Source organism: Chelonia mydas, chromosome 1 (assembly GCF_015237465.2).
Source record: "Chelonia mydas isolate rCheMyd1 chromosome 1, rCheMyd1.pri.v2, whole genome shotgun sequence".
Classification (NCBI taxonomy): domain Eukaryota; kingdom Metazoa; phylum Chordata; order Testudines; family Cheloniidae; genus Chelonia; species Chelonia mydas.
The window spans coordinates 249,369,553-249,393,334 of record NC_057849.1 but is presented as its reverse complement, the minus strand read 5'-3'; the positions used below and the strand labels follow the sequence as shown (position 1 = coordinate 249,393,334).

Sequence of the window (23,782 nt, the reverse complement as noted above, 5' to 3'; positions counted from 1 at the left end):
TTCAGTCCCTGCCGCCCCCCTCCGATTTGCCCCCTTTGCAAGCCCTGTAAAAAGCAGTCCGCAGACTCTTAGGGCTAACAAGGGCAGGGAGAAGGGCGGCGGCTCCCGCTGGGGTTAGTGAGCCTGCTCTGTAAACCACAAGCGGCACATGGCCACGAGGGGGAGTTTCCCGGCCGCGGCGCCCGCGCCAAATTTCAATTTTTATTTTTCCCTTTCGCGAGCAGGCGGCCGTGCTGATGGAGGCCGTTCCGGAGCTGGAGCTGCGGACGCCTGTGCAAGGACAGAAGACAGCGGAAAGGCCGGGCCCGGACTCCGGTTTGGACTCCGGTTATGACTCCAGCATCCGCTGGCGTCCGCAGCGCCGGCAGGACTCGCCCGAGGCTGTGGTGGGAAAGTTCTCGCTCTCCGGAGCCGAGTGCGATTCCGGCCCCAGTAGCTCCGCAGCCACCGCCTTGGATGCGGAGGGACGCGCAGAAACCTCCGGCTGCAGCCTCCTGGCGAAGGCCGAGCCGCCTGCGTGCGGCAGCTGCTCCCCGCTCGGCGACGGCGGCGGGCGGCTCCCCCGGGGCAGCGACGGGCAAGGACAGACTCCGAGCCCCCAGCGCCTGCCGCTGAAGCGCCGTTGTGGTGAGAGGAGACGGAAGGCAGCAGGGCAGCTCCGTGGGGTCACTTTCCAGCCGTCCCGCTCCTGGTGCTGGCGGGCTTGTGGGCGGGTGTCCCGCCTGGGGAGGGCAGGGGGATCCCTACAGGGTCCCCCTCGAGGACCGTCCCAGGCAGGGCCAGCTCCAGGATTTTTGCTGCCCCAAGCAAAACAATTTTTGGATGCCCCTATTTTTTTTCGCCCCCCCGCCGCCGCTCCTTCCCCAATCCCTAGCCCCACCGCCTCCTCCCCCAGGCGTGCTGCATTCTTTCCCCATGGCTTCCGGGGGCTCCTCAACTTCTCCTCCCCCCCTCCCAGGCTTGCCACGCCAAAGGGGCAAACCGGGGAGAGAGGGAGGAGAAGCGGGGTGGTGGCCGGGTGCTCAGGGGAGCAGGCGGAGGCCAGTTGCGGCGGCGGGGCACATTTCTAGGGGCAGCATAGCCAGCACCGGGATGCCGCCCCTAGAAATGTGCCGCCCCAAGCACCTGCTTGTTTTGCTGGTGCCTAGAGCCGGCCCTGGTCCCAGGTTAAATGGCTGGGAGTTCAGTAGCTTTAAAAAAATCTATTTCTAGGAGGAGCTGCCCCTTGAAATGCCTTTAAATCTTTTCTACTTCAAACAAGGGGTTTTTCTGCTCCTGGCTTGGAGCCTACTGCACTATGGGTACAGCTACACAGCAACGCCACCCCCACCCCTCAGCAGCTACTCTTAGAGCTCCAGTCAACTGACTCAGGCTTGCTCAGCTCACACTGTGGGGCTAGATTCTTGGCTCCCAGACCCTCCCCACTTGCTGGGTTTCAGCCTGAGCCCAAATGTCTACACTGCTATTTTTAGCCCCACAGGACAAGCCCCAGTCAGTTGACCCAGGCTCTTAGCCTTGCTGCCATGGATTTTTTTTTTTTATTTTATTTTTTGCTGTGTAGATGTACCCACACAGACCTTCTGACTCAGGTCCATAGCTTGACCTGTATCCCCACTGCAAAATGACAGGGCCTGAACCCAAGTCATAGTGGGACTTGGGCTACAAATCACCCCCTGGTCAAGTCCTAGGACTCAGGTCCTGAGTGCTTGCTGAGGTGAGTCAGACAGGTGTGTGTATAGATGGTAGGGAGGTTTGGGTTCAAATCTGAGTTTGCACTCTGGTTTACAGTGGAATGTGTGTATATATGTGTGTGTGTGTATGTATGTGTGTGTGTATATATATATATATACACATACATACACAGTAACTCCTCGCTTAACATTGTAGTTATGTTCCTGAAAAATATGACTTTAAGCAAAACGAAGTTAAGCAAATCCAATTTCCCCATAAGAATTAATGTAAATGGGAGGGTTAGGTTCCAGGGAAATTTTTTTCACCAGACAAAAAACTATATTATATATATCACACACACAGTATAAGTTTTAAACAATTTAATACTGTACACAGCAATGATGGTTGTGAAGCTTGGATAAGGTAGTTAAGTTAGAGGGTAGGATATTTCCCAGGGAATGTCTTACTGCTAAATGATGAACTAGCACTCGGCTGAGCCCTCAAGGGTTAAAACGTTGTTAATGTAGCCTCACACTCTACAAGGGGGCACGAATGGAGGGAGGGGATACAGCATGGCAGACAGAGACACACACCCTGTCTGTGTGAGAGAGAGACGCATTGCCCCTTTAAGTATTCTGACACCATTCTAAGTACCTTGCCTTTAAAACGATCAGGAAGTTGAGACAGCAGCTGCCGCCACCAAGCTCCCCCTGTCCTGTCCCCATCCTGCTCTATATGGAGAAGGAGTAAGCAGGGGGCAGAAGTAGGGGGGAGGGGGACGTCCTGACATTAATCCCCCTCTTCCCCCCTCCCTTGCACAGCAAGCAGGAGGCTCTGGAGAGCAGCTCCAAGGAAGAGGGCAGGAGCAGCACATGGCAGTGGTGGGAGAGACAACTGAACTGCCAGCAATTGATAGCCTGCTGGGCAGCTGCTGCACAGGGAAATTAGGGGAGTGGGGGGCTGCCAGTCCACCCTGGTTTCAAGCCCCCACCAGCTAGCTCCAACGGGCTGCTCTTTCTTCAAGCAGTGGACAAAGCTGGCAGCTGCCAAACAATGTTTTAAGGGAGCATTGCGCAACTTTAAATGAGCATGTTCCCTAACTGATCAGCAACGAAACAACATTAACTGGGATGACTTTAATTGAGGGGTTACTGTGTGTGTGTGGTCCCATCAGCAAGGGAGAAACAGACTGTCAAAGGAGATATGTACAGAGTTATTGCAAATGCACAAAAAATCTGAAAAAATAGGGTTTTTTCTTCTAATCTCTCAATTCTAGTAATAGACAAAATAATTCAGAGATGTATGAAACTCCAGTCCTGTAAATTGTTCCATGCAAGCATGGAACTTGGACAACTAGTAACTAATAGCTCAGTGGTTCTCAAACTTTTGTATTGGTGACCCCTTTCACACAGCAAGCCTTTGAGTGTGACCACCCCCTTATATATTAAAAACACATTTTTTATATTTAACAGTTAAAAATGCTGCAGGCGAAACAAGGTTTGGGGGTGGAGGCTGACAGCTCACGTCCCCCACATAATAACCTCACGACCCCCAGTTTGAGAACCCCTGTAATAGCTGAATCTGCTTTTTAACTTTTTGAAATGACTAGATTTCAACTAATGGTGTCCCTTTTTAAACAACAAAAAGAATGGTTTAGTGCTTCAGTCTTTATTTATTCTTACAAGGCCCATGTTCTGTACCTGGCTCTGACACTGACTGTGAGGCCTTGTCTATACTGCAAATGCTTTGCCAATATAACTGTTCTGGTATAGACTGGCAGAGCTGCTAGTGTAGATGCAGGATATGCCAAAAGAAGATTTTTTTGTCACTACCATAGTGGCACCTCCGTGCATGATGTTAGCTCGCTTCTGTCAACACAGCTGGGTCTATGATGGGGGTTTTGCTGGTATAGTTGTGTCTGCTGGGGAGGAAGATTCACACCCCTGACCTGCTAGCTAGGCTGACAAAACCTTGTAGTGTAGGCCTGACCTCATGATAGTGATCTTGGGAAAGTGACTATGGGTATGTCAAGGCTATGTCTACACTGCAATCAGGAGATGTGATTGCAGCACTTCTTACACAAGCTAGCTTTGATCTAGCTACAATGCAATAGCATGGCAACTCAAAGCCAAGCAGTCTCTGATCTGGATGAGTGATACGGAAGAAGTTTCTTACAGAGGGAGCAGCTTGTTCCCATTCTGCACATTGCAGCGTGTATCATCTGCCATGCAGATGGTTGGTAACATAGTGCAGATTGGTCTTCTGCTGATGTGTTGTCGCGAGGCACCTCCCATATATTTAAATCTCCATACCTCTGTTTACCCATATTTGCTTCACAAGGATGTTGTAGGCCTTACAGAGATACTGCCAACCTGAAACTTAGTCAGTTTCAAAAAAAAAAAAAAAAGGGAGACTTTAAAAGTAGTTTCTGGTCCCACACTTAATCTTGAGTCCCCATGATACTGTATCTAACTTTACCGTTATAGTTTTCTGTTTTTAAAATGTTTTCTTTTCTCTTGCTGTCTGAAAGTAACACAGAGACTGACTGACAATGAAGAGTGCTATCACATAAATTAAATATATTGAAAAATAGAAGTAACTAAATTTTTCTTTAATTTTTCACTTATCATCATCATTGGGATTACTTGTTACAATGTTCAGACAATAATGTCACTGTTTAAAGTAGATGTAGTCATTTTAATTCCTTAAGTGCTTTGAGAACCTCCAATGGAAAGTAATGTAAAAAGGCAAGGCATTCATAAGCATTATATTCAGAATAATAAGACTTGGTGCTGACTCTTCTGATTTCAGGTCAGTACTCCAACATCCTCTGGAAAGTAATAGCTGGTGTACAGACTGTGGTTATTTTGGTGTTGCTTCTGACAGGTAAGGGCTTTAGAATAAGGGGAGAACATCTCCTTGGACATTTTCATCTTCTGGCTTGTTTCTAGAACTGTGAGAGTGAAACTAATGCAAATGCCCACAATATGAAGAAGGCTTAGATTCTCCTTTGCATCCCTGGCCAAAACTCCTGATGGTACATTAAGTAATATATAGCACTTGCATGATACTTCATGGTTATCGGATACACATTTAAAACCTGAACACCTACCTCAGGTTAAGTATCGGTATTTCCATTTTATTTAAGCTTCCCAACCTTAGTTTGTTCCACCCCATACTCCATTCACTAAACAGTGTTGATTTTTGAGACCGCTAAATTCTTACTGTAGCAGCTCCCTGTTAATTTGTATTGTGTGTTCACTCTCAGGAGAGTTCAAATTTGGCATTTTCTTTTCTTTTGTATACTCCTTTCTAAACAGCAGCAGAATTCAAATTGGTTTATCAGTTCATGATCCAAAATACTTAAAGCATTCTAGTTCCAACTTGAATTACTATATTTTCTTTCTCTGAAATTCCCCTCATCAGCTTAATTGGATTCAGTAGTTGTTTTGTCCCCTCAAACTGTTTTATAGTGTTCTGTGTGCAGCTAACCAGAAAGGATTGAAAACTACAAAGTTACAAGGACTGGTAACTGATATAAAATCCTGAATCAATGCCTAGAAAACAATCAAGTCACAGTTCTGAGGTCTGATACCTTAGAAAACCAGCAGGACTAGAGAGTTCTGCTATGTATTTTAGGGTAGTGCCCATTATTAGCAAATGTACAAGTGGTACAATAAAGATGGGAAAAGGTTCAAAATATAAAGCAGAGAAATAAAACAGAAATGTATAAATAAAAAAGTCAATAGAGCTAGGTAGATATGACACACATTTTAGCCATTCGATAGCTTCAGGGTCAGCAGCATGGAGTATGAAAAGGTCTCCTGGTAGACCAGCAGAAGATGAGCAGCCATTCAGTAGACGTATGGTGTCTCCAGGTGCACGTCAGCTACACAGATGGCTGTTCCTGAGTCCCGAGGTGTGGTCATTTCCTGCGCTTCACCCTGCATCTGAACTGGTTGAGCTTGCCCCAGAGATAGCATGGCAGCTCAAAGCCAGGCAGTCTCTGATCTGCATGAGTGATGTAGAAGGAGTTTCTTACAAAGGGAGCAACTTGTTCCCATTCTGCTCACCACAGTGCGATCGCATCTGTTGTGGAGATGGTTGGTAATGTAGTACAAGATTAGTCTTCTGCTGATGAGTTGTGGCGAGGTGCCTTGCACATATCTTTGAAAAGTGGCAATTGTGGTGTCAGAGGTTTTTTGCTGCAATATAATGCCTGAATTAGGTGATGAGATATTTGAAAGGACTGGCAGCCGCTCTGTGCTGGTTGGTCTCATAGCCCTTGTTGTTCTCATTGTCTGATTCAATTGCACATCAACTAGCGTTATGCTTTGGTGTGGTTAAGCTCTCCCTGCACAATACTATATTCTCCAACTGAGTAGCAGAGAGCTACATCACTGTACTATATAAACAGCATATGCCAATGGAAAGCCGGAAACAAATGTTGTGTGCCATCACTGTAGATACAAGCCTTTAAATCACACAATTCATTAATATCATCCCTTTTCTTCCTAGTTCTCAATTCTGAACTGATTTTGGTAGCAGCTGTGTCAAATTATTGGAGCTGGTAACCAAAGCTGTATGCTACATGAAAGCAACTGGGAATTGCAGTGGGAGTACATGGGTATGAGTGAGATTGGAATTTGGTTCCTGTCTCTTGCTTCATTTTCTTCAGTGTATTCACTTTTCTGTCCCATCTGATGCTTTCTTTTGTATCTCTCTGTTTCTTTTCTTTCCCTTTCATTATCTACTTTCTTTCTGTCTCTCACATTATGCTTTACTCTCCACTCTGCTTCTTCACTTTTTTTTTTTCCTTCTAGCTTTAGAGGTAAACTGCAAAAGAAAAATAACGGGTATGGGCACTTTATTCCCTGCTGCATTATGATTTATAGAGAAGGACTATGAGATTATTTTTAAATGAAGGGGTTTGTTCTGCTTGTTTTTTTAAATGAAAACTTCAGCTCTTGCCTTCTCGGAAAAACACTGTGAGCTCTATGCATAAGATAAGTTGCCAGAGGAATAACTTTAAAAAATGTTTGTTTTTTTTTCTGGGTTTTTATATGTCATAAGAAACTAAAGACAACTTCCCCACCCTTTTCTTTGCGTGTCACCTTTAACCAGTTTTTCCTGTCCTTTTTTCCTCCGTTCCTGTCCTGTCTTCCTCACTCCATGCTCCGTCCTCCTCCTCTACTCCAGATGTGTTCAGAGGAAAACCAAAAGCTGCTTTCCTTCTCCTTTAGTCTGTGAGGAGACAAGTCAAGACTTAACTGCAACTCCAGATTGCCAAATGCAGCATTTTGTTCTTTCTGCATCTTGTGTGCAGCACAGAGGGAATGACGGTCACTTCAACTGCCTGCAGAGAGCAGCACTGCTACTAGCTTCAGAAGGAGAAGAGGGAGCACTATGCCACTGACTTGCTGTCTTCTGGTCTTTGGGAAAATGACTTGCTCTTCTGTCTCAATTTCCCCATCTACAAAATGGAGATAATATTCGCCCACCTGCCTAGGGTTGTGAGGATTAATTAATCGCTGTATAGTGCTTTGAACATATAAAGCACTATTTATAAAAAAAAAAAAAAAAAAAGCTAAGTATTCTGAAAAATCAGGCACTCTTATTCTGGCATAAGAACATCCACACATGGAGTTAATCAGGAACAGCTATTTTGGAATAACTCCTTGTGAAGACAAGCTCTTATTTGGATTTTTGAAGCTATCACACACTAGTGCTTTACAGCCTATAGAGAGAGGAATCATTTCTCCCACCAGTGAAATGCAGCTATCACTGTAAGTGCTATGTGGCAGCTGTTTAACAATACACAGCAACATTGCAGAAAATTTGGGACAGAAAGTGGGTCTATCTTTTTATGGCTTTCATACCACAGCTTATCACTGGGGTAGCAGAGCCCCTAGTGAAGAACATTGTGCCCTTTTGAAATTGCAAGACACAGGTAGGGTGGTTGCACTAGGTACTTATTCAAATTTAGTTTGTCCAGGACAACTGGCACTCTAGAACTTCAGCTGGAATTTCAATGATATTCAGACTGAGGTTTAGTGATATTCAGGTGTTCTGCTCTATCTCAGCAGCCTGTAATATGGCTGAGGAGAAAATAACATGTCTTAGAATGTGACTATGCTGTTTGCCTTATGTCTCCCAGGAACCTTCTCTCCACAGGTCAGGCAGTGTCCAGAAGACTGGATATGTTTTGGAGGGAACTGTTATTATTTTTCCACTGACACAAAGAGCTGGGATGCCAGTAAGGAGTACTGTGCCTCACATGGTGCAACACTTCCTGTGATAAAAGAGAAACTGCAACTGGTGAGAATGTGAAACTATTTTACCTGTTTTAACAAACATCCCACTACTGACTTATCTTATGTACCTAATGAAGTCCGTTCTGGAGGTTTCCTATATTGATTATTTGTACAACAATATAAATGTCTGTGGGAGAATTATAGACAAGACAATGCTGCACCCACAGTCTAAAAGTAAAATATTGCATTATCATCCTCTAGAAATAGAGCAGGTGGGGAATGTTCCAGAAAATCAAAACAGAAGGTCAGTGTGGTGGCAGGTGAGAGAGAGGATTAATAGGTATTTGGGATGGACCACTTATCTTCACAGTCACTTGTAAAATAGTGGAACAAATATTCAGAGGAGAAAACATGCTAAGCTGGGGCCCTATTCTTCCACTGCAGGATATGAATAATTCCAGTTGAAATCAATGACTTATGTCTTTTGGGATAATTGGGGCTCAGAGTGGAGCCAATAGTAATGGCATGAACATAAGAAAGTGGAGACTGAATGTTTGGGTATGGGGTATAATAGGATATGAAGTAGTTTCTCCCCCAGGGAAATGATGGCAACCCCATTGCTTCAGAACCTCAAAACTAGAGCTGACAGAACACTAGAAAATGAACTACAGGGAATAGTCCTTCACTGGCCCTTTGGAGATGCAGTAAATGACCTAATAGTGTTTTTGGGATCAGTCAACCAAGAAACTCTGTTATTTAAAGGGTGAGTGCCTGCTGAAAAACTGTTCTTAAATAATCCTTACATGGAAAAGCCCAGTGGCTATCTCCTTCCCATGCATGGGTAATAAAATGACAATCAAAGTTTATAGTGCAGACGAGCTAAGTATGGGCAATGGGATGCAAATTTAGGAATAATGGCAGTTGAATAGGGTAAGAGAAATTTGTGGAGATGTGCAGGAAAGAATGGTAGTAAGAGCCGTGGAGCTGGGGCTTTCTGAGGACTTTTAGAATAAAGTGGTGACTATGTGGAAACAATCTCATTAGCCTCTGCTGTTGATGGAAATGACGATTTTTTTTTTTTTGTGAATTACGGTGGAAGTTAGTTCTATGTTGTGCAAGTCTTCCCCTTCAAAATAGATCTTTTTAGTTCCATCTGTGGAGACAATGGCGGCCTTCCAAGACTGCATTTATCCCTACGTTTTTATCTACAAGCCCTATAAAATACTGAAAAGAGTAAGGAGGAAGAAAATGGATTTCAATAGAAATCTCCGTGGACACAATCTTAGGAACAGGAAGAAATTAATCCCCTGTCTTTTTTAATAAGTAGACTACTTCGTTTGAAATACCACTTACTCAAGTCATAATGCCAATAATCAATACTCCTGAATAAGGCTGCGAGTCTTTCACGGAGGTCACAGATTCCATGAATTTCCAGGACCTCCATGGCTTCCACAGTGACCGGTGGGGCTGACCCCTGAGCTGCTGGCCCCGAGCAGCGGCTGGCCTCAGGGACTGCCTGAACAGTGGCCCCAGGGGCCTCGGAGCAGTGGGTGGCTGGTGGTCAGTGCCCTCCAGAGCAGCTACAGTAGTCATGGGTATTTATAGTAAAAGTCATGGACAGGTTACAGGCCATTAATTTTTGTTTACTGTCCGTGACCTGTCCATGACTTTTACTAAAAATACCCATGACTAAATCTTAGCCTTACTCATGAACCTAGAGTAGGATTTGTGAGGGAGTGTCGTTCCCCCAGGGATCCATAGCAATGAGTGGGGAAAAACAGTTAGTCACCTTTTTTAACTGTTCGAGATGTGTTGCTCATAGCCATTCCAATTAGGTGTGTGCGCGCTGCGTGCACGGCCGTCAAAGTTTTTTTCACCTAGCAGCATCCGTTGGGTCAGCTGTGGAGCCCCCTGGAGTGGCGCCTCCATGGCGCTCAATATATGACCCTGACGACCTGACACCCCCTCAGTTCCTTCTTGCCGGCTACTCCAACAGAGGGGAAGGGGGGGCATGTTTGGAATGGATATGAGCAACACATCTTGAAGAACAACAGTTACAAGAGGTGAGTAACAGTTTTTTCTTCTTCGAGCGATTGCTCATATCGATTCCAATTAGATGACTCCCAAGCCTTACCTAAGCGGTGGGGTAGGGGTTAAGGAATGCTGATTGTAGTACCACTCTACCGAAAGCCGTGTCGTCCCTGGCGTGCTGGACAATGGCGTAGTGCGAGGTGAAGGTATGCACCAAGGACCAAGTTGCTGCCCTGCAGAGTTCTTGGATCGGTATTTCGGCCAGGAACGCCACTGACGAGGTCTCGGCCCTAGCGGAGTGTGCGGTAAGAGCTGGGGTCAGCACCTCAGCCAGCTCATAGCAAGTGCGGATGCAGGACATGATCCAGGAGGATATTCCTTGAGAGGAGACCGGGAGGCCTTTCATCCGGTCCGCCACTGCTATGAATAGCTGGGTCAATTTTCTGAACGGCTTAGTGCACTCTGTGTAGAAAGCTAGGGCTCTGCGGACATCAGGGGAATGGAGCTGCTGTTCCCGGGGACGAGCATGAGGTTTTGGGGAAAAGACGGGTAGGAAAATGTCCTGGCTGGTGTGAAAGTTCGACACCACCTTGGGGAGGAAGGCTGGGTGCGGTCTGAGTTGCACCTTATCCCTGTGGAGACCGTGTAAGGCGGTGCTGAGGTGAGGGCCTTCAGCTTGGAGACATGGCTCGCGGACATAATGGAGACCAAGAAAGATACAGGAGGGAGCACATGGCCAGTGGTTTGAACAGGGGCCCCATGCGCCTTGAAAGGGCCAGGTTAAGATCCCACGCAGGGATAGGCTGACAGATCTGAGGGTATAGATAGTCCAAGCCTTTGAGAAAGCGACCAACCATAGGGTAGGCGAAGACAGAGTGGCCAGATGTGCCCAGGTGGAAGGCCGAGATGGCAGCGAGGTGAACCCTTACAGACGACACTGCCAGGCTTTGCCGTTTCAGGTGCAGGCAGTACTCTAAAATGAGGAGTACCGGTGAGGGTGTGCAGCACTGGTCACACCAACACAAAATATATGATGGCTCTAGTAGAGGGCTTCCTGCTGCCTAGCAGGACCTGCTTTACTTGGTCCAAACACAGAAGCTCCATGAGGTTCAGCCACGCAGTGTCCAAGCTGTGAGGTGGAGGGACCGCAGGTCAGGAAGACATAGGCAAGCATGGTCCTCAGTGAGTAGATTGGGAAGGAGAGGCAACATGACCAGTATGTCCACAGACAGCTCCAGCAGCATGGTGTACCAGTGCTGGCGAGGCCATGCTGGAGCTATCAGAATCACCTTTGCCCTCTCCCTGCGGATTTTCAGCAGGACTTTGTGCACGAGAGGGAACGGAGGAAAGGCGCAGAGCAGGCGACCTGTCCAGGGTAGCAGGAATGCATCCATGAGGGAGCCTGGGCTGCAACCCTGGAAGGAGCGGAATGCTGGACACTTCCTGTTGCATCGGGTGGCAAACAGGTTGACTGGGGAAACCTCCATCTTTGGAAGATGGGGTGTACAACATCCGGTCGGAGAGACCATTCGTGCAAGTGGAAGGATCTGCTGAGGCGGTCCACCAGCGTGTTCTGGATCCCAGGAAGAAAGGACGCTACCAAGTGAATGGAGTGGGCTATGCAGAACTCCCATAGTTAGATGGCTTCCTGGCAGTGGGGGGACGAACGCCGCACCCTTGCTTGGTGATGTAAAACATGGCCATGATGTTGTCCGTTAGAACCGCCACGCAGTGACCATGCAGTTGGGCCTGGAAGGCTTAGCAAGCAAGGTGCACCGCCATTAGCTCCCTGACGTTGATATGGAGGAAGAGCTCAGTCTGTGACCATAGGCCCTGAGTCTGAAGGTTCCCCAGATGTGCTCCCCACCCCATAGCTGACGCATCCGTAACCAGGGACAAGGAAGGCTGGGGGCTGTGGAAGGGGACTCCATCGCACACCGCTCAGGGGTTGAGCTACCAGCGAAGGGAGGTGAACACCTGTCCCGGCACAGTGACCACTGAATTCAAGCTGTTGTGCCCCGGACGGTAGGCCAAGGTGAGCCATGCCTGCAACGCCCTGAGCCGGAGCCTGGCATGCCGGGTCACGTACATGCAAGAAGCCATGTGGCCGAGGAGACTCATTCACCCTCTTGCTGTCGAGGCTGGGTTTTGCTGAAGGCCTTGAATGATGCCCGCGATAGCTGGGAAACGGGACTCTGGTAGGAGGGCTCATGCCTGAACTGCGTTCAGCACCGCCCCAATGAATTCTATCCTCTGGGTCGGTTCCAGGGTCGACTTTTCCACGTTGAGGAGGAGACCCAGCCATTTGAACTTACACCTGACCAGGCAGAGTTGGGACTGCACCTGTGCTCTGGTGCGGCCCCGAAATAGCCAGTCGTCGAGGTAGGGATACGCTTGCACCTGCTGTTGAAGGAGGAAGGAAGCCACGACCGACATGCACTTGGTGAACACCCTGGGGGGAGGGGGGGGCTGTTGAAAGGCCAAATTGAAGGACCGTAAACTGGTAATGTTCACGGTTGACCAGGAAGCACCTGTGCGCCGGATGAATTGATATGTGGAAGTACACATCCTTCATGTCGAGGGCGGCATTTGAGGAGCCAGGGAGGGGATAATAGTGCCTAGGGAGACCATGCGGAACTTCAAATTTATCATGAATTTGTTGAGCCCGTGCAGGTCCAGGATGGGCCTGAGGCCCCCTTTGGCCTTGGCAATTAGGAAATATTGGGAGTAGAACCCCTGGCCCCTTAGCTCCCATGGAACCTCCCCTACCGCTCCCATGGCGAGGAGTGCCTGACCATCCTGAATAAGGAGTTGCTCGTGAGAGGGGTCCCTGAAGGGGGATGGGAAGGTGAGTAGGAGCAGAATTGAAGAGAGTATCCCGCTTCCACCGTGTGAAGGATCCATTGCTCCAAAGTTATTTGGGACCACGCACGGTGGAAGTGGGATAGACTATTCAAAAATGGTGGGGAAGGATCCGGGGGTAAGTCCGGTATGCCATCCTTGAGCGTCCCTTCAAAAGGCCTGCTTGGAACCCGACAATGGTTTGGTCGGGCCCTGGCCTTGTCCAGACGGGGGTTGAAAGGCTTCCTTCTGCTATTCCGTCTCCTATGCCTGTAAAAGTCCTGCTTTGGCCAAGGAGGGTAGGAGAGCTGTTGCGGCTGCTGGGGCTTGAAGTCCTTCTGTTGTGTTGCCAGGGCGTGCATACCGACGGACTTCATAGTTGCCTTCAAGTCCTTTAAGGTATGCAGTCTAGAATCAGTCTGTTCTGCCAACAAGCCCACCCCGTCGAAGGGCAGGTCCTGCAGAGTCTGCTGAACCTCAGGCAGCAGGCCCGAGGCTTGCAACCAAGAAGTGCACCTCATGGCAACTCCAGAGGACAAAGTATGCGCTGCTGAGTCCACAGCATCCAGTGAGGACTGCAAAGAGATCTGTGCCACCGTTTTGCATTCATCAACAAGGGCCCCAAACTCCTCCCTGGACTCAAGTGGCACAAGCTCCTTGAACTTGAGCATTGAGTTCCAGGAGTTGAAGTTATAACGGCTCAGGCATGCCTGCTGGTTGGCAATCCTGAGCTGGAGCCCCTCACGTGGAGTACAGCTTGCGGCCAAACAAGTCCAGCCGCTTGGCCTCTTTCGACTTGGGCGCTGGGGCCTGCTGACCCTGCCTCTCTTTCTCATTCATGGCTGTAACCACCAGGAAGCAGGACTGCAGGTGCGTAAAGAGATAATCATACCTCTTCAAGGGCATGAAGTACTTGTGTTTGACCTCCTTGGCCGTAGCGGGGATGGAGGCCGGGGTCTGCCAGATGGTTTTGGCATTGGCCTGAATGGTTTTGATGGGGGGCAGGGCGGACCTTCCGGGGCCAAAATGTCTACCAGCAGATCCTCCAATTCTACCACCTCCTCGGCCTGCAGGCCCATATTGCGCACCACCCTGCGCAGAAGGTCCTGGTGGGCGCAGCTGTCTATGAGGGGTGGCCCAGAGACAGAGGTGCCTGCTACAGCCTCTTCAGGGGAGGAGGACAAAGAGGCCCAGGGGGAGGAGAGGGTCATCCCAATCTTCCTGCTCTTTGGGAGCTCAGTGCCTTTCGTCGCTGACCACCTCCGGCTCAGGAACCGGAGTTGGAAGTGGTTCCAAGGGGGGAAGGAGGCATGATGCCTCCTCTGCACCCCTAGAGATGGGCCGAATGGTTGAGGCTTCCGGCACCCTCTGTTCAGAGGCAGGCGACTGGGAAGCTGGGTCTGGTGGTATGCCCACGGAGTCCAGAATGGCCACTGAGTTGGCCCCTGCTATGGCCCTGCTCCCACATCAGGGTACCCACGGTCCAACCGGCGCCGGTCCTGCTCTGAGTACTGAGACGCTTTCTCCAACCCCGAGGAACAGGATTGGGACCGTGAGAACCAGGGCAGCGCTGCAAGGCTGGGGAGCTGTGCCAGGACTGGGAGCTGTGCCGGGACCGGTACTGGGACCTGTTCCGCAAAGGCGACCGGTGTGCGGAGCGGCACCATGACCGGTAGCATTGACGCAGCTGGCGTGTGGAGCGCTGCAGGGACTCCTAGCAGTGCCGAGATCTTGAGTGGTGCTGAGGCTCGACCAACGGTGCTGACCGTCGGATCAATGCTGGCTTGCCTCAAGACGGTGCCATATACTGAGGCACTGGAGGCTTGGCATGGAGCAGAGGAGACCCTGGTGCCGTCATGGCAATGAGGTCCCTCGCAGCCGCAAAGGTGTCCGGGGTGGACGGCTGCTGGACATCCACAATGCTCTGGGTTGGGGAGTCCAAGGGCACCAGACTCTACGGCTCCCCTGTGGGGCCGAAGTCGATAATGCCGTGGCCACAGACTGCCCCTGGGCGCTCCTCTCTGGGACGCACCACAGCGTCCAGCTCCAGAGGGATGGGTCTCTGGGACGGAGAGCCACTTTTCTCCTGCTTCCAGTGCTGCTTCAGTGCCGGGGAGTGGGAGCGGTGCCAGGTAGATGCCACCGGCTTTGGTGCTGGGAACAGCAGTGCCGCGGGTCTCGGCCAGAGTCCACCCATGGTGCTGCTTCCGCTACTGCTGCCGGGGCGCTGCGCACCAAAGAACTTGGTGCTGGATCCTGCCACACCAAAGGAGGCTGGGAGGTGCTTAAGGCGAAAGTCCCACTCCTTTTTGGTCCTAGGACAAAACCCTTTGCAGATCCTGCACTTTTTGGCTTCGTGAGCCTCCCCCAGACGCTTCAGACAAGAGTCATGGGGGTCGCCTGTTGGCATGGGCTTGGAGCAGGACTTGCAGGGCTTGAAGTCCGGGGACTTGGGCATGAGAGCCCTCTCAAGGAAAAGCAATCGGGTGGAGGGTAACCCCCAGCCCCGCAACCCAACTGCCACTAACTATATAAGTAAGAAAACAAGAACTACTACACCTCTACCTCGATACAACGCGACCTGCTATAACACAGGTTCGCATACAACGTGGTAAAACTCCGACACGCTGCTCTGGGCAGCGTGTTAAGGGTGCTGGGCCGGGGCCAAGGAGTTGGATAAGGGGCAGAGGGTCTCGGGGGCAGTCAGGGGCTCCCGCGCTTCCAGGGTCTGGGAGACAGGAGCTGTTGGGGGGCACTTTTGGGGGCCCCGCAGTCCCAGAGTGGCCGGGGGGATTAGCGGGGGGCCGGGAGCAGCCCGCTCCACTTCCCTCGCCCCGGCCCCAGCCGTGTCGCTCGCGGAAGGGGGCTTGGGGGAAGGGATCCCCCCACACCCACCGGCAGCGGCGGAAGCAGCCCAGCCCCAGCCCGCTCTGCTTCCTGCCGCAGGTGAGTGCGGGACCTTTCCCCAACACCCCCCCTTAGCGACACTGCTGGGGCCGGGGCAAGGAAAGCAGAGCGGGCTGGGGCTGCATTGCTCCACTTCCCGCCGCCGGTGAGTGCTGAGGGCATCCTTTCCCCAACCTCCCTGCACTCACCGGCAGTGGGAAGCGGAGCAGCCTGGCCCCAGCCCGCTTCACTCCGCCAGCTCCCAGCCATGGCGCTCTGCTTCCCGCCGCAGGTGAGTGGGGGGGTGGGGGGGGGCTCCTTTCCCCAACTTCCCGCCGCGGCTGGGAGGTGGCGGAGTGGAGCGGGTTGGTCTCCACTTCCCACCGCTGCCAGGGGGTGGGAGGTGTGTATAGGGGTCAGAGCAGTCAGGGGACTGTGAGCAGGGGGGTTGGGTAGGGGTTGGGGTCTTGGGGGTGATTAGGGATGGGGGTCTCTGGAGTGGGCGGTCAGGGAACAAGGAACGCGGGGGGGCAAAGCAAGTTCGATATAACGCGGTCTCACCTATAAGGCGGTGACCTTTTTTTGTCTCCCGAGGACTGCGTTACATCGGGTAGAAGTGTACTAACAAAACCACTATGAAACAAGCTAGGGAAAACATGGAGAACTTGCTAAGCAAGATGCCACAGTTCCAACAACCGTCACAGAACTGAGGGGGTGCTAGGTCAGCAGGGTCATATATTGAGCACTATGGAAGTGCCACTCAAGGGGGCTCCGCAGCTAACCCAATGGATGCTGCTAGGGGAGAGAATTTCCGACGGCTGTGCATGCGGCGTGTGCACACCTAATTGGAATCAATACGAGCAATCACTCGAAGAAAAAATGTTCATGTTGACAGTGGCTTCTTGAATGATTGAATAGCATCCAGTGGGTTTTTTTGCTGCCTTAGTTGACCCCCCCCCAACCCCGATACCCAGTAAAAATAGTAAGTTTATTAGCAGCTTATGCAGGGAAATGCAGAGACTTAAGTTGGTATTGGTTGACTCCTGCTTTGTAAATGTTCATGCACGTCTTTTTGTCAACTGCCTGGAATCTAGTTTTCTTAAATATATTCATGTATTGAGGCCTGAGGTCCCTTTTACCCAAAGGAATAATTGTTTTGGTGGTAATGGGTAAATTTTTTTTTAAATTCAAATCAATAGTGAAAGCTTCTATTCCTGTCCTGTGTAGAGCAAATTGCATAAGAGGGGAGGTTCAATTTAGGATGGGCCACGAAGGAAAAAAAAATTCTGCTATTCTCAATTACAGGAGAACATCGAACGCTTGAGACAGAACCATTACTACTGGATTGGGCTAAGAAAGGAAGCAGCAGAATGGCAGTGGGATGATGGATCTCCATTTACTAATGATGTGTATGTTTTTTCAGCTGTGACTAGAAACTTGGTGGGGGGTATTGGCATATGTCTGACTGAAACCAGAAAGAAAATGAGTTGCTGTCAAAGCAGAGTTGAGAGACATTGTATGTAATTTATTTGTAATTCCTCAAGACACTTAACTTCTGCAACAACAACAAATAGGTTGTTTGCTGATTGCTTCTGTCTTTAGTTGCATAAATCTGGAGCTGTAGAAATGATCGGTGATCCTGGCTTTTCGCAAACATTTTATCTTCAGAACAGAAGTGATTCATTCCCATTTATTTTTTTTCTTCTCCCTAGCATCCAATTGGAAAATGAAGATGCGAAGCTGAAGTGTTCTTTCCTAAACAGTGACAAAATTGTTACTGTAGATTGCACATCTTCAAGACGCTGGATCTGTGTCAAAGAGTCCAAATGAATAGTATTCATCTCCAGTGAAGGGTTCGTTAATAGTGCAAAGTACAAACATAATCTGATTTTTTCCAGTGGAGTTTATTACAACTTCTAAATTCTAACAAGAGTTTTTAGAGAAATGTAGTAGATAGAGCTCTCCTGAACATAAGATCTAAAGTGCTGTGATTGGAGGCCTGTTGCAAGGTGCATTGGGGTATGCCTGTAGCTGATGTGCCATCACAAGTAAAATCCAGCTCCTGTAGACATCTGCACTTATTTATTTGTACGTGTGTATATATACGTACATATGTATTGTGATAGTGTTCAAAGTCAAGATCTGGATTATGCCAGATGCTGTACAAACTCAGTGAAGACATTGTCCTGAAGAGTCAGCACCCAAGAGTGTACTTTTGTTGGTGTGTGTGTGTGTACATACACATTGTGATTCATATGTCCATGTAATACGTTATAGGTCATTGAGCCCTGGTACGACTGACGCGTGCTTGACATGAATGCGTGCGTTGCAAGTTAGCAACTGAAGCAAGAACTTAAGGTCAAGGACTATTAGAACTCTTTGTGCAAAAACAATCTTATGCTCCGAGGAAAAATACTGAAAATCATCAGAAAAGGAAATAACACCAGCTGGACTGATATAAAATTGTATAAGAATTGGAGGAAATGGCATGTCTTGGATCATGGCAGCCCACCCAGGATTGTCTCTTTGGAGTTGTGTGGGTAGAAGGCCTAATAAACAAAGGCAAAGGACCGATGACGCAACAGAATGGACTATGAATGGGTGCCTATTTTTTTTTTGCAAATCGGAGTCGTTTATTGATCCAGAGAACCATGTGGATATAGATGTGATTTTCACCAGCTCCCCGCATCTTATGATCTTATCCTGATGGAAGGAACCTCGACTGGCCATTGGGAGCATTCTGACTTTTGGACTCCGGTATAGTATGTTTGGGGTGTGAATGTGGAGTGAGTAAGGTTTGTTTTGTAATCAGTGAAGAGCATTTAGAGTATTATATACCAACACTGTGTCTGGTATCTGCTTGCTCCCCATCTCGTAGGGAGACCTCTATTACAGGTCTAACACTTAGGTAATTTACAGACACATAAAAAGATTACATTGTTTAAAAAAAAAACAAACAAAAAAACCCACAATGTGGGGGGAGAGAGAGTCTCAGGATGAGCCTTTCCCTGCCATTTGTATTTTCTCTTCTCTGTCTTGCCTGTTGTTTTGTTTTTAGCCATTGTCCATGTCACTTTTTTAGTTTTTATCTCACGCCATTTGCCTCTTTGTCAGTGATATTATTTCTAAGAAGCTAGGCAACAGTTACATACTAGGAATTTTGGTAATCTTTAATTTTTTCTTAGGAATTCTGCCCTTTCCTCACCATTTACCCTACTAGAACCTTTGGCTCCTTGGTTATATGACTTTATAACCTTTCCCTGCTCTTCCCAAATGCTCCTGCTACCTCCTCCCCGTGCTTCAACTACATCACTCACCCCTTGAAACCCTCATTTTGTTGTTAACAGAAAAAAGTCTGTCTGGATTTTTTTCTTAATTTCTAACACTGACAAGGGATTAAGGGGAAAAATAACTTTTGTTTTGTGAACAGCATTTTATGTAAATTAATGTTCACTCTTTTCCCAGCAATTTGTGTGGATTTTTCCAACAGCAACAGGGAGAAAAACTTTTACTTTTTTTTTTTTTAATTGACTAGATTTCAAGTTCATGTTACCCACTTCAATTCAGTCCATTTCAGAGATTTGGGTGTGTGTGTGTGTGTGTTTGTTTTATAAATGTACTTGAATCTATAGCAGGATTTCCAATTTACCACAGACACAAGAGTTTTGTTGCAGAATTCAGCTCCCACTTGCTGGGCCTTCCTTAACATAAAATGCTCTAGAAAGCCAATTATAACTTAAGTGCTATATCATGGCTGTTTTAAGGCAATGGTTCTAAACTTCTTCTATACAGTGATCCTATGTGAAAACAGAAACAATTTTCAAGATCCTCCTTCTATCTAGCTATAAAGAAGGGAACGGTGGTTGCAACTTCCTGAAACTTGTTTGTGACCTGACAAGGGTCACAGCTCCCAGGTTGAAAACCTGTTATCTCAGGTATCTGCCGTTATCAATCTGTGTAGCCAGGGGTGAGTTCCAGTGCCATATCTTGAATCTATTGTTATAATTTTTACTAATTGTTTGTTCAGCTTTAGATTTCTGGGTTATTTGCCAGACACACTTCGGAAGCTAGGATCACGCTCCTCTGACAAGCTGGAAAATCAATTCTAAATCTGCAAAGTCTACAACTCTAACCTGCCTAGAAACCCAAATTGCATATTAAGGCCATGTGAGAATAGATGTAGTATGGTGTTTAGGATCCTCATGTTCCACTGAAGGTACCTGGCAGTATTAGACACTTTTAAACAGTTGGATACTTGAAGTTTGTATATTTTTAACACAACCCTTTTACCAATAACTATTTTTTAAACTTGATCATGTACACTTTTCTCAATGTATTCATTATTTTTAATTCAGAATGTGAAGCATCTTTCAGAACAGGGAGGGACAAAAATGTATAGAAGTAGCAAAGAAAGGGTGGCATTTGGCTTCTGTTTTATGTATCTACAGTGTTTGCTCATCCTGGGAAAGAATTGGACATGGGGCCAAATTTCAAAGTCCTTTAGGCACCTAAAGATGCAGGTAGGCGCCTAGTGGGATTTTAGAAAACACATGAATAGGTTGGGTGCCTAATTCTGACTCAGTCCCATCTTAACCTTCTTAGGTGCTTTTGAAAATCCCACTAGGTGTTTATCTGCATCTTTAGGCACCCGAGTGCTTTTGAAAATCTGATCCATACATGTTTTTAAAATACCTTGTTTTCCAAACTGTATGGTGAATATAGTTCAGTTGACCATCTTATCAGAAATAATAATTATCATAAAAATCTAATCAAAGACCCTAGATCACTTTTTATAATGGTCTGGGAAAAAATATGTAAATTTCAGAGATACATGCATAGAAAACCTGTGTATAGAAGTTCAGCATATTTGAATTTAATAATGATTTGAGATTATCAAATAACAGATTCAAATGGAATTATTTTAATAAAAGATTATCAAACAGATTAATACAGGAAAGAAGACATATTTTACCACCTCCTGTACTACACAATAGATAAGCTAAAAGAGTTCTAATGTGGTCATAATTAATAACATCTGTGACAACTGACAGTTCTTAATGAGTTAAACATCTTTTAATGGGTCCTTAATTTCAGTCATTACAAAAAACATCTGCTCTAACAAGTACCTCTTATTAATCACAGAACATAATTAGAGCATAGGCATCCCTTATCAATCACCCAGTCTTATTTGTAACATACTTTTGTAGACACATATTAGTTTGAGGGGTCTTTTCCTTAGACATTCAGATTCCCACAAGCTTGAAGACACCAGCAATAATGAGATACAGCCCAATACGGGAAATTCCTGAGCACAAGTCACTCACAGGCTAAGAATCAATACTCTGGGACTTAGAATTCAAAGACTGTCTTTGCTAATATAAAAGATTCTGGGGTAATAGTTAATATGAAAATGAATTTAATATACAAGAAAGAGGACTAAAAAGATTAATATTTACCAACAAGTAGTGTATGTAAAACTCAGCTATATAATGTCTTTGTATATATTTTTTTGTCTGTCTGTGTCTTGTCTCTTGCTCTCTTTATTTGTTTAATCATAACTGACTGAGAAATTGAGAATTAACACAAATATCTCGTGCAATTATTCTGATCCTATTCATGCTTTCTTGCGGGGTATGGATTACTACATGGCAGTGTTTATGGAAGCGTACAGTGGTGATGCAAAGATATTGTAAACAGCTGCATCTGATGCCAATGGACTAAGCACTGACTAGCTCCCATGTTTTAACACACTCGAAAATCAGACAAGTGCCTAAATACGGATGTAACCTAACTTCAGGCTCTTATTTTTAAAAAACAAATTATAAAAACATTACAGTAGCCTGGGGCTCAAAACTTAATGTGACCTTTTCATAAGAGTGCAAAGTCACCAAAGCTTGCAGCCTGAGCTGGGCATACTCCAGTGTAGATGGCTAATCAGTTCTGACAAGCTTAATTCTATGAGTCCAGACCAACTAACTGCTGTATGCTCCATAGGACCAGTAGGCCTGGGATTAAGAACATAAGAATGGCCATACTGGGTCAGACCAAAGGTCCATCTTGTCCAGTATCCTGTCTTCTGACAGTGGCCAATGCCAGGTGCCCCAGAGGGAATGAACAGAACAGGTGGTAATCAAGTGATCCATTCCCAGCTTCTGGCAAACAGAGGCTAGGGACACCATCACTGCCCAACCCGGCTAATAGCCATTGATGGACCTATCCTCCATGAATTTATCAAGTCCTTTTCTGAACCCTGTTATAGTCTTGGCCTTCACAACATCCTCTGGCAAAGAGTTCCACAGGTTGACTGTGCATTGTGTGAAGAAATACTTCCTTTTGTTTGTTTTAAACCTGCTGCCTATTAATTTCATTTGGTGACCCTGTGATGTTCTGTACCTCGCAGGAATACCCTGCACTCCCATGTTCATCCTTATAAGATGATTGTGTGGTATCCAATGCAAAGCTTGTCATGTCAGGTGTCTTCGGAAGGCTCATGATGCACTGAGCATTGTTATAGTAATGTTATAGGTTGTAATTTCATGTATATAGTTATGGGGCTGAAAATGTCCTCATGGCTTAAAACAAGCACAGGCAAAACTCCAGGAACAGAGGAGCAGTTCACACCTCATCAGGGCATGTATGCGACAAACCCAGCCCAACCTCACAGGAACAAAGGACACTGGCCTAGGCAGCAACAAAGGATCTGTTGGACTCTCCAGTGAGTCACCCCTCTTCCCTTGGTCAGTCAGGGACTATGATGAGGTAATGCCCACCTGACCATGAATGGGGGGGGGATGCCAAAGGGGAGAGCCTGGCTGGGTGTGGTGAGAAGCATCTAAGTTTGTAAGAGCACTGAAAGTGTTAAGATCAGCTTAGAATGTGTTTTGCTTTTATTTCATTTGACCGAATTCAACTTGTTATGCTTTGATTTATAATCACTTAAAATCTATCTTTGTAGTTAATAAATTTGTTCATTCTACCGGAAGCAGTGTGTTTGGTTTGAAGTGTGTTAGAGATTCCCTTTGTGATAACAAGCCTGGTACATATCAATTTATTTAATAAACTGACAAACTCATATAAGCTTGCAGTGTCCAGCCTGAATAACTGGACACTGGAAGACAGAGGTTCCTAGGGTTGTGTCTGGGATCGGAGATATTGGCTAGTGTCATTCGGTTGCACAATCCAAGCAGCCCAGGAATAGAGGCTGTCACAGCAGAGCAGGGTAAGGCTGGCTCCCAGAGTAAAGGATTGGAGTGACCTAGCAGATCACCGGTCCAGATAACACCAGGGGAACATCAAAGACCCCTAGTTCTTGTGTTATGTGAAGAAGTAAATAACGCTTCCTTATTTGCTTTCTCCACACCAGTTGTTATTTTATAGACCGCTATCATATCCCCCCTTAGTCGTCTCTTTTCCAAGCTGAAAAGTCCCAGTCTTATTAATCTCTCCTCAACGGAAGCTGTTTGATACTCCTAATCATTTTTGTTGCCCTTTTCTGAACCTTTTCCAATTCCAATATATCTTTTTTGAGATGGGGCGACCACATCTGCACACAGTATTCAAGATGTGGGCATACCATGGATTTATATAGAAGCAATATGATATTTGCTTGTCTTATTATCTATCCCTTTTTTAATGATTCCCAACATTGTTTGCTTTTTTGACTGCCGCTGCACATCAAGTGGATGTTTTCAGAGAACTATCCACAATAACTCCAAGATTTTTCATGAGTTGGAAAACACTTCAATCTCTTTGGTCACTCGATTACAGACCTAAAAGTTGCAATTCTTCAACAAAAAAACTTCAAAAATAGCCTCCAATGAGAGACTGCTGAATTAGAATTAATTTGAATACTGGATACAATTAACTTAGGCTTGAATAAAGACTGGGAGTGGATGGGTCATTACACAAAGTAAAACTATTTCCCCATGTTTATTCCCCCCTCCCACTGTTCCTCAGAAGTTCTTGTCAACTGCTGGATATGGCCCACCTTGATTATCACTACAAAAGGTTCCCCCCTCCCCCCGCTCTCCTGCTGGTAATAGCTCACCTTAAGTGATCACTCTCTTGTTACAGTGTGTATGGTAACACCCATTGTTTCA

At 46.9% G+C, this 23,782-nt stretch overlaps 1 protein-coding gene across 4 annotated transcripts; it reads left to right on the top strand.

Moving 5' to 3' along the window:
* The first annotated feature begins 218 nt into the window (after positions 1 to 218).
* On the top strand, positions 219 to 20,087 carry LOC102946798 (C-type lectin domain family 2 member L). Of its 4 annotated transcripts, none has more exons than XM_037879818.2 (6): positions 219 to 627; positions 4,483 to 4,557; positions 7,829 to 7,989; positions 16,989 to 17,092; positions 17,396 to 17,536; positions 17,961 to 20,087. In XM_037879818.2, the coding sequence occupies exons 1-5, from the start codon at positions 237 to 239 to the stop codon at positions 17,511 to 17,513; spliced, it is 849 nt and encodes a 282-aa protein (XP_037735746.1). In that variant the 5' UTR covers positions 219 to 236; the 3' UTR covers positions 17,514 to 17,536; positions 17,961 to 20,087. The 4 variants fall into 4 exon arrangements, 2 of the variants coding, with proteins under 2 accessions (XP_037735746.1, XP_043397923.1); XM_043541988.1 differs by having other exon boundaries at positions 223 to 627; positions 17,396 to 17,554; XR_006289279.1 differs by having other exon boundaries at positions 226 to 627; positions 17,396 to 18,440; positions 19,717 to 20,087.
* The last annotated feature ends 3,695 nt before the right edge of the window (positions 20,088 to 23,782 follow it).

What these genes read in the sequence shown, in the direction of transcription:
- LOC102946798 (XM_037879818.2), top strand. Translation starts at nt 237, where the DNA reads ATGGAGGCCGTTCCGGAGCTGGAGCTGCGGACGCCTGTGCAAGGACAG. An exon ending in TAAAAGAGAAACTGCAACTG is followed by an intron (nt 7,990 to 16,988) that starts GTGAGAATGTGA and finishes TCTCAATTACAG; the next exon opens with GAGAACATCGAACGCTTGAG. An exon ending in TCTCCATTTACTAATGATGT is followed by an intron (nt 17,093 to 17,395) that starts GTATGTTTTTTC and finishes TCTTCTCCCTAG; the next exon opens with CATCCAATTGGAAAATGAAG.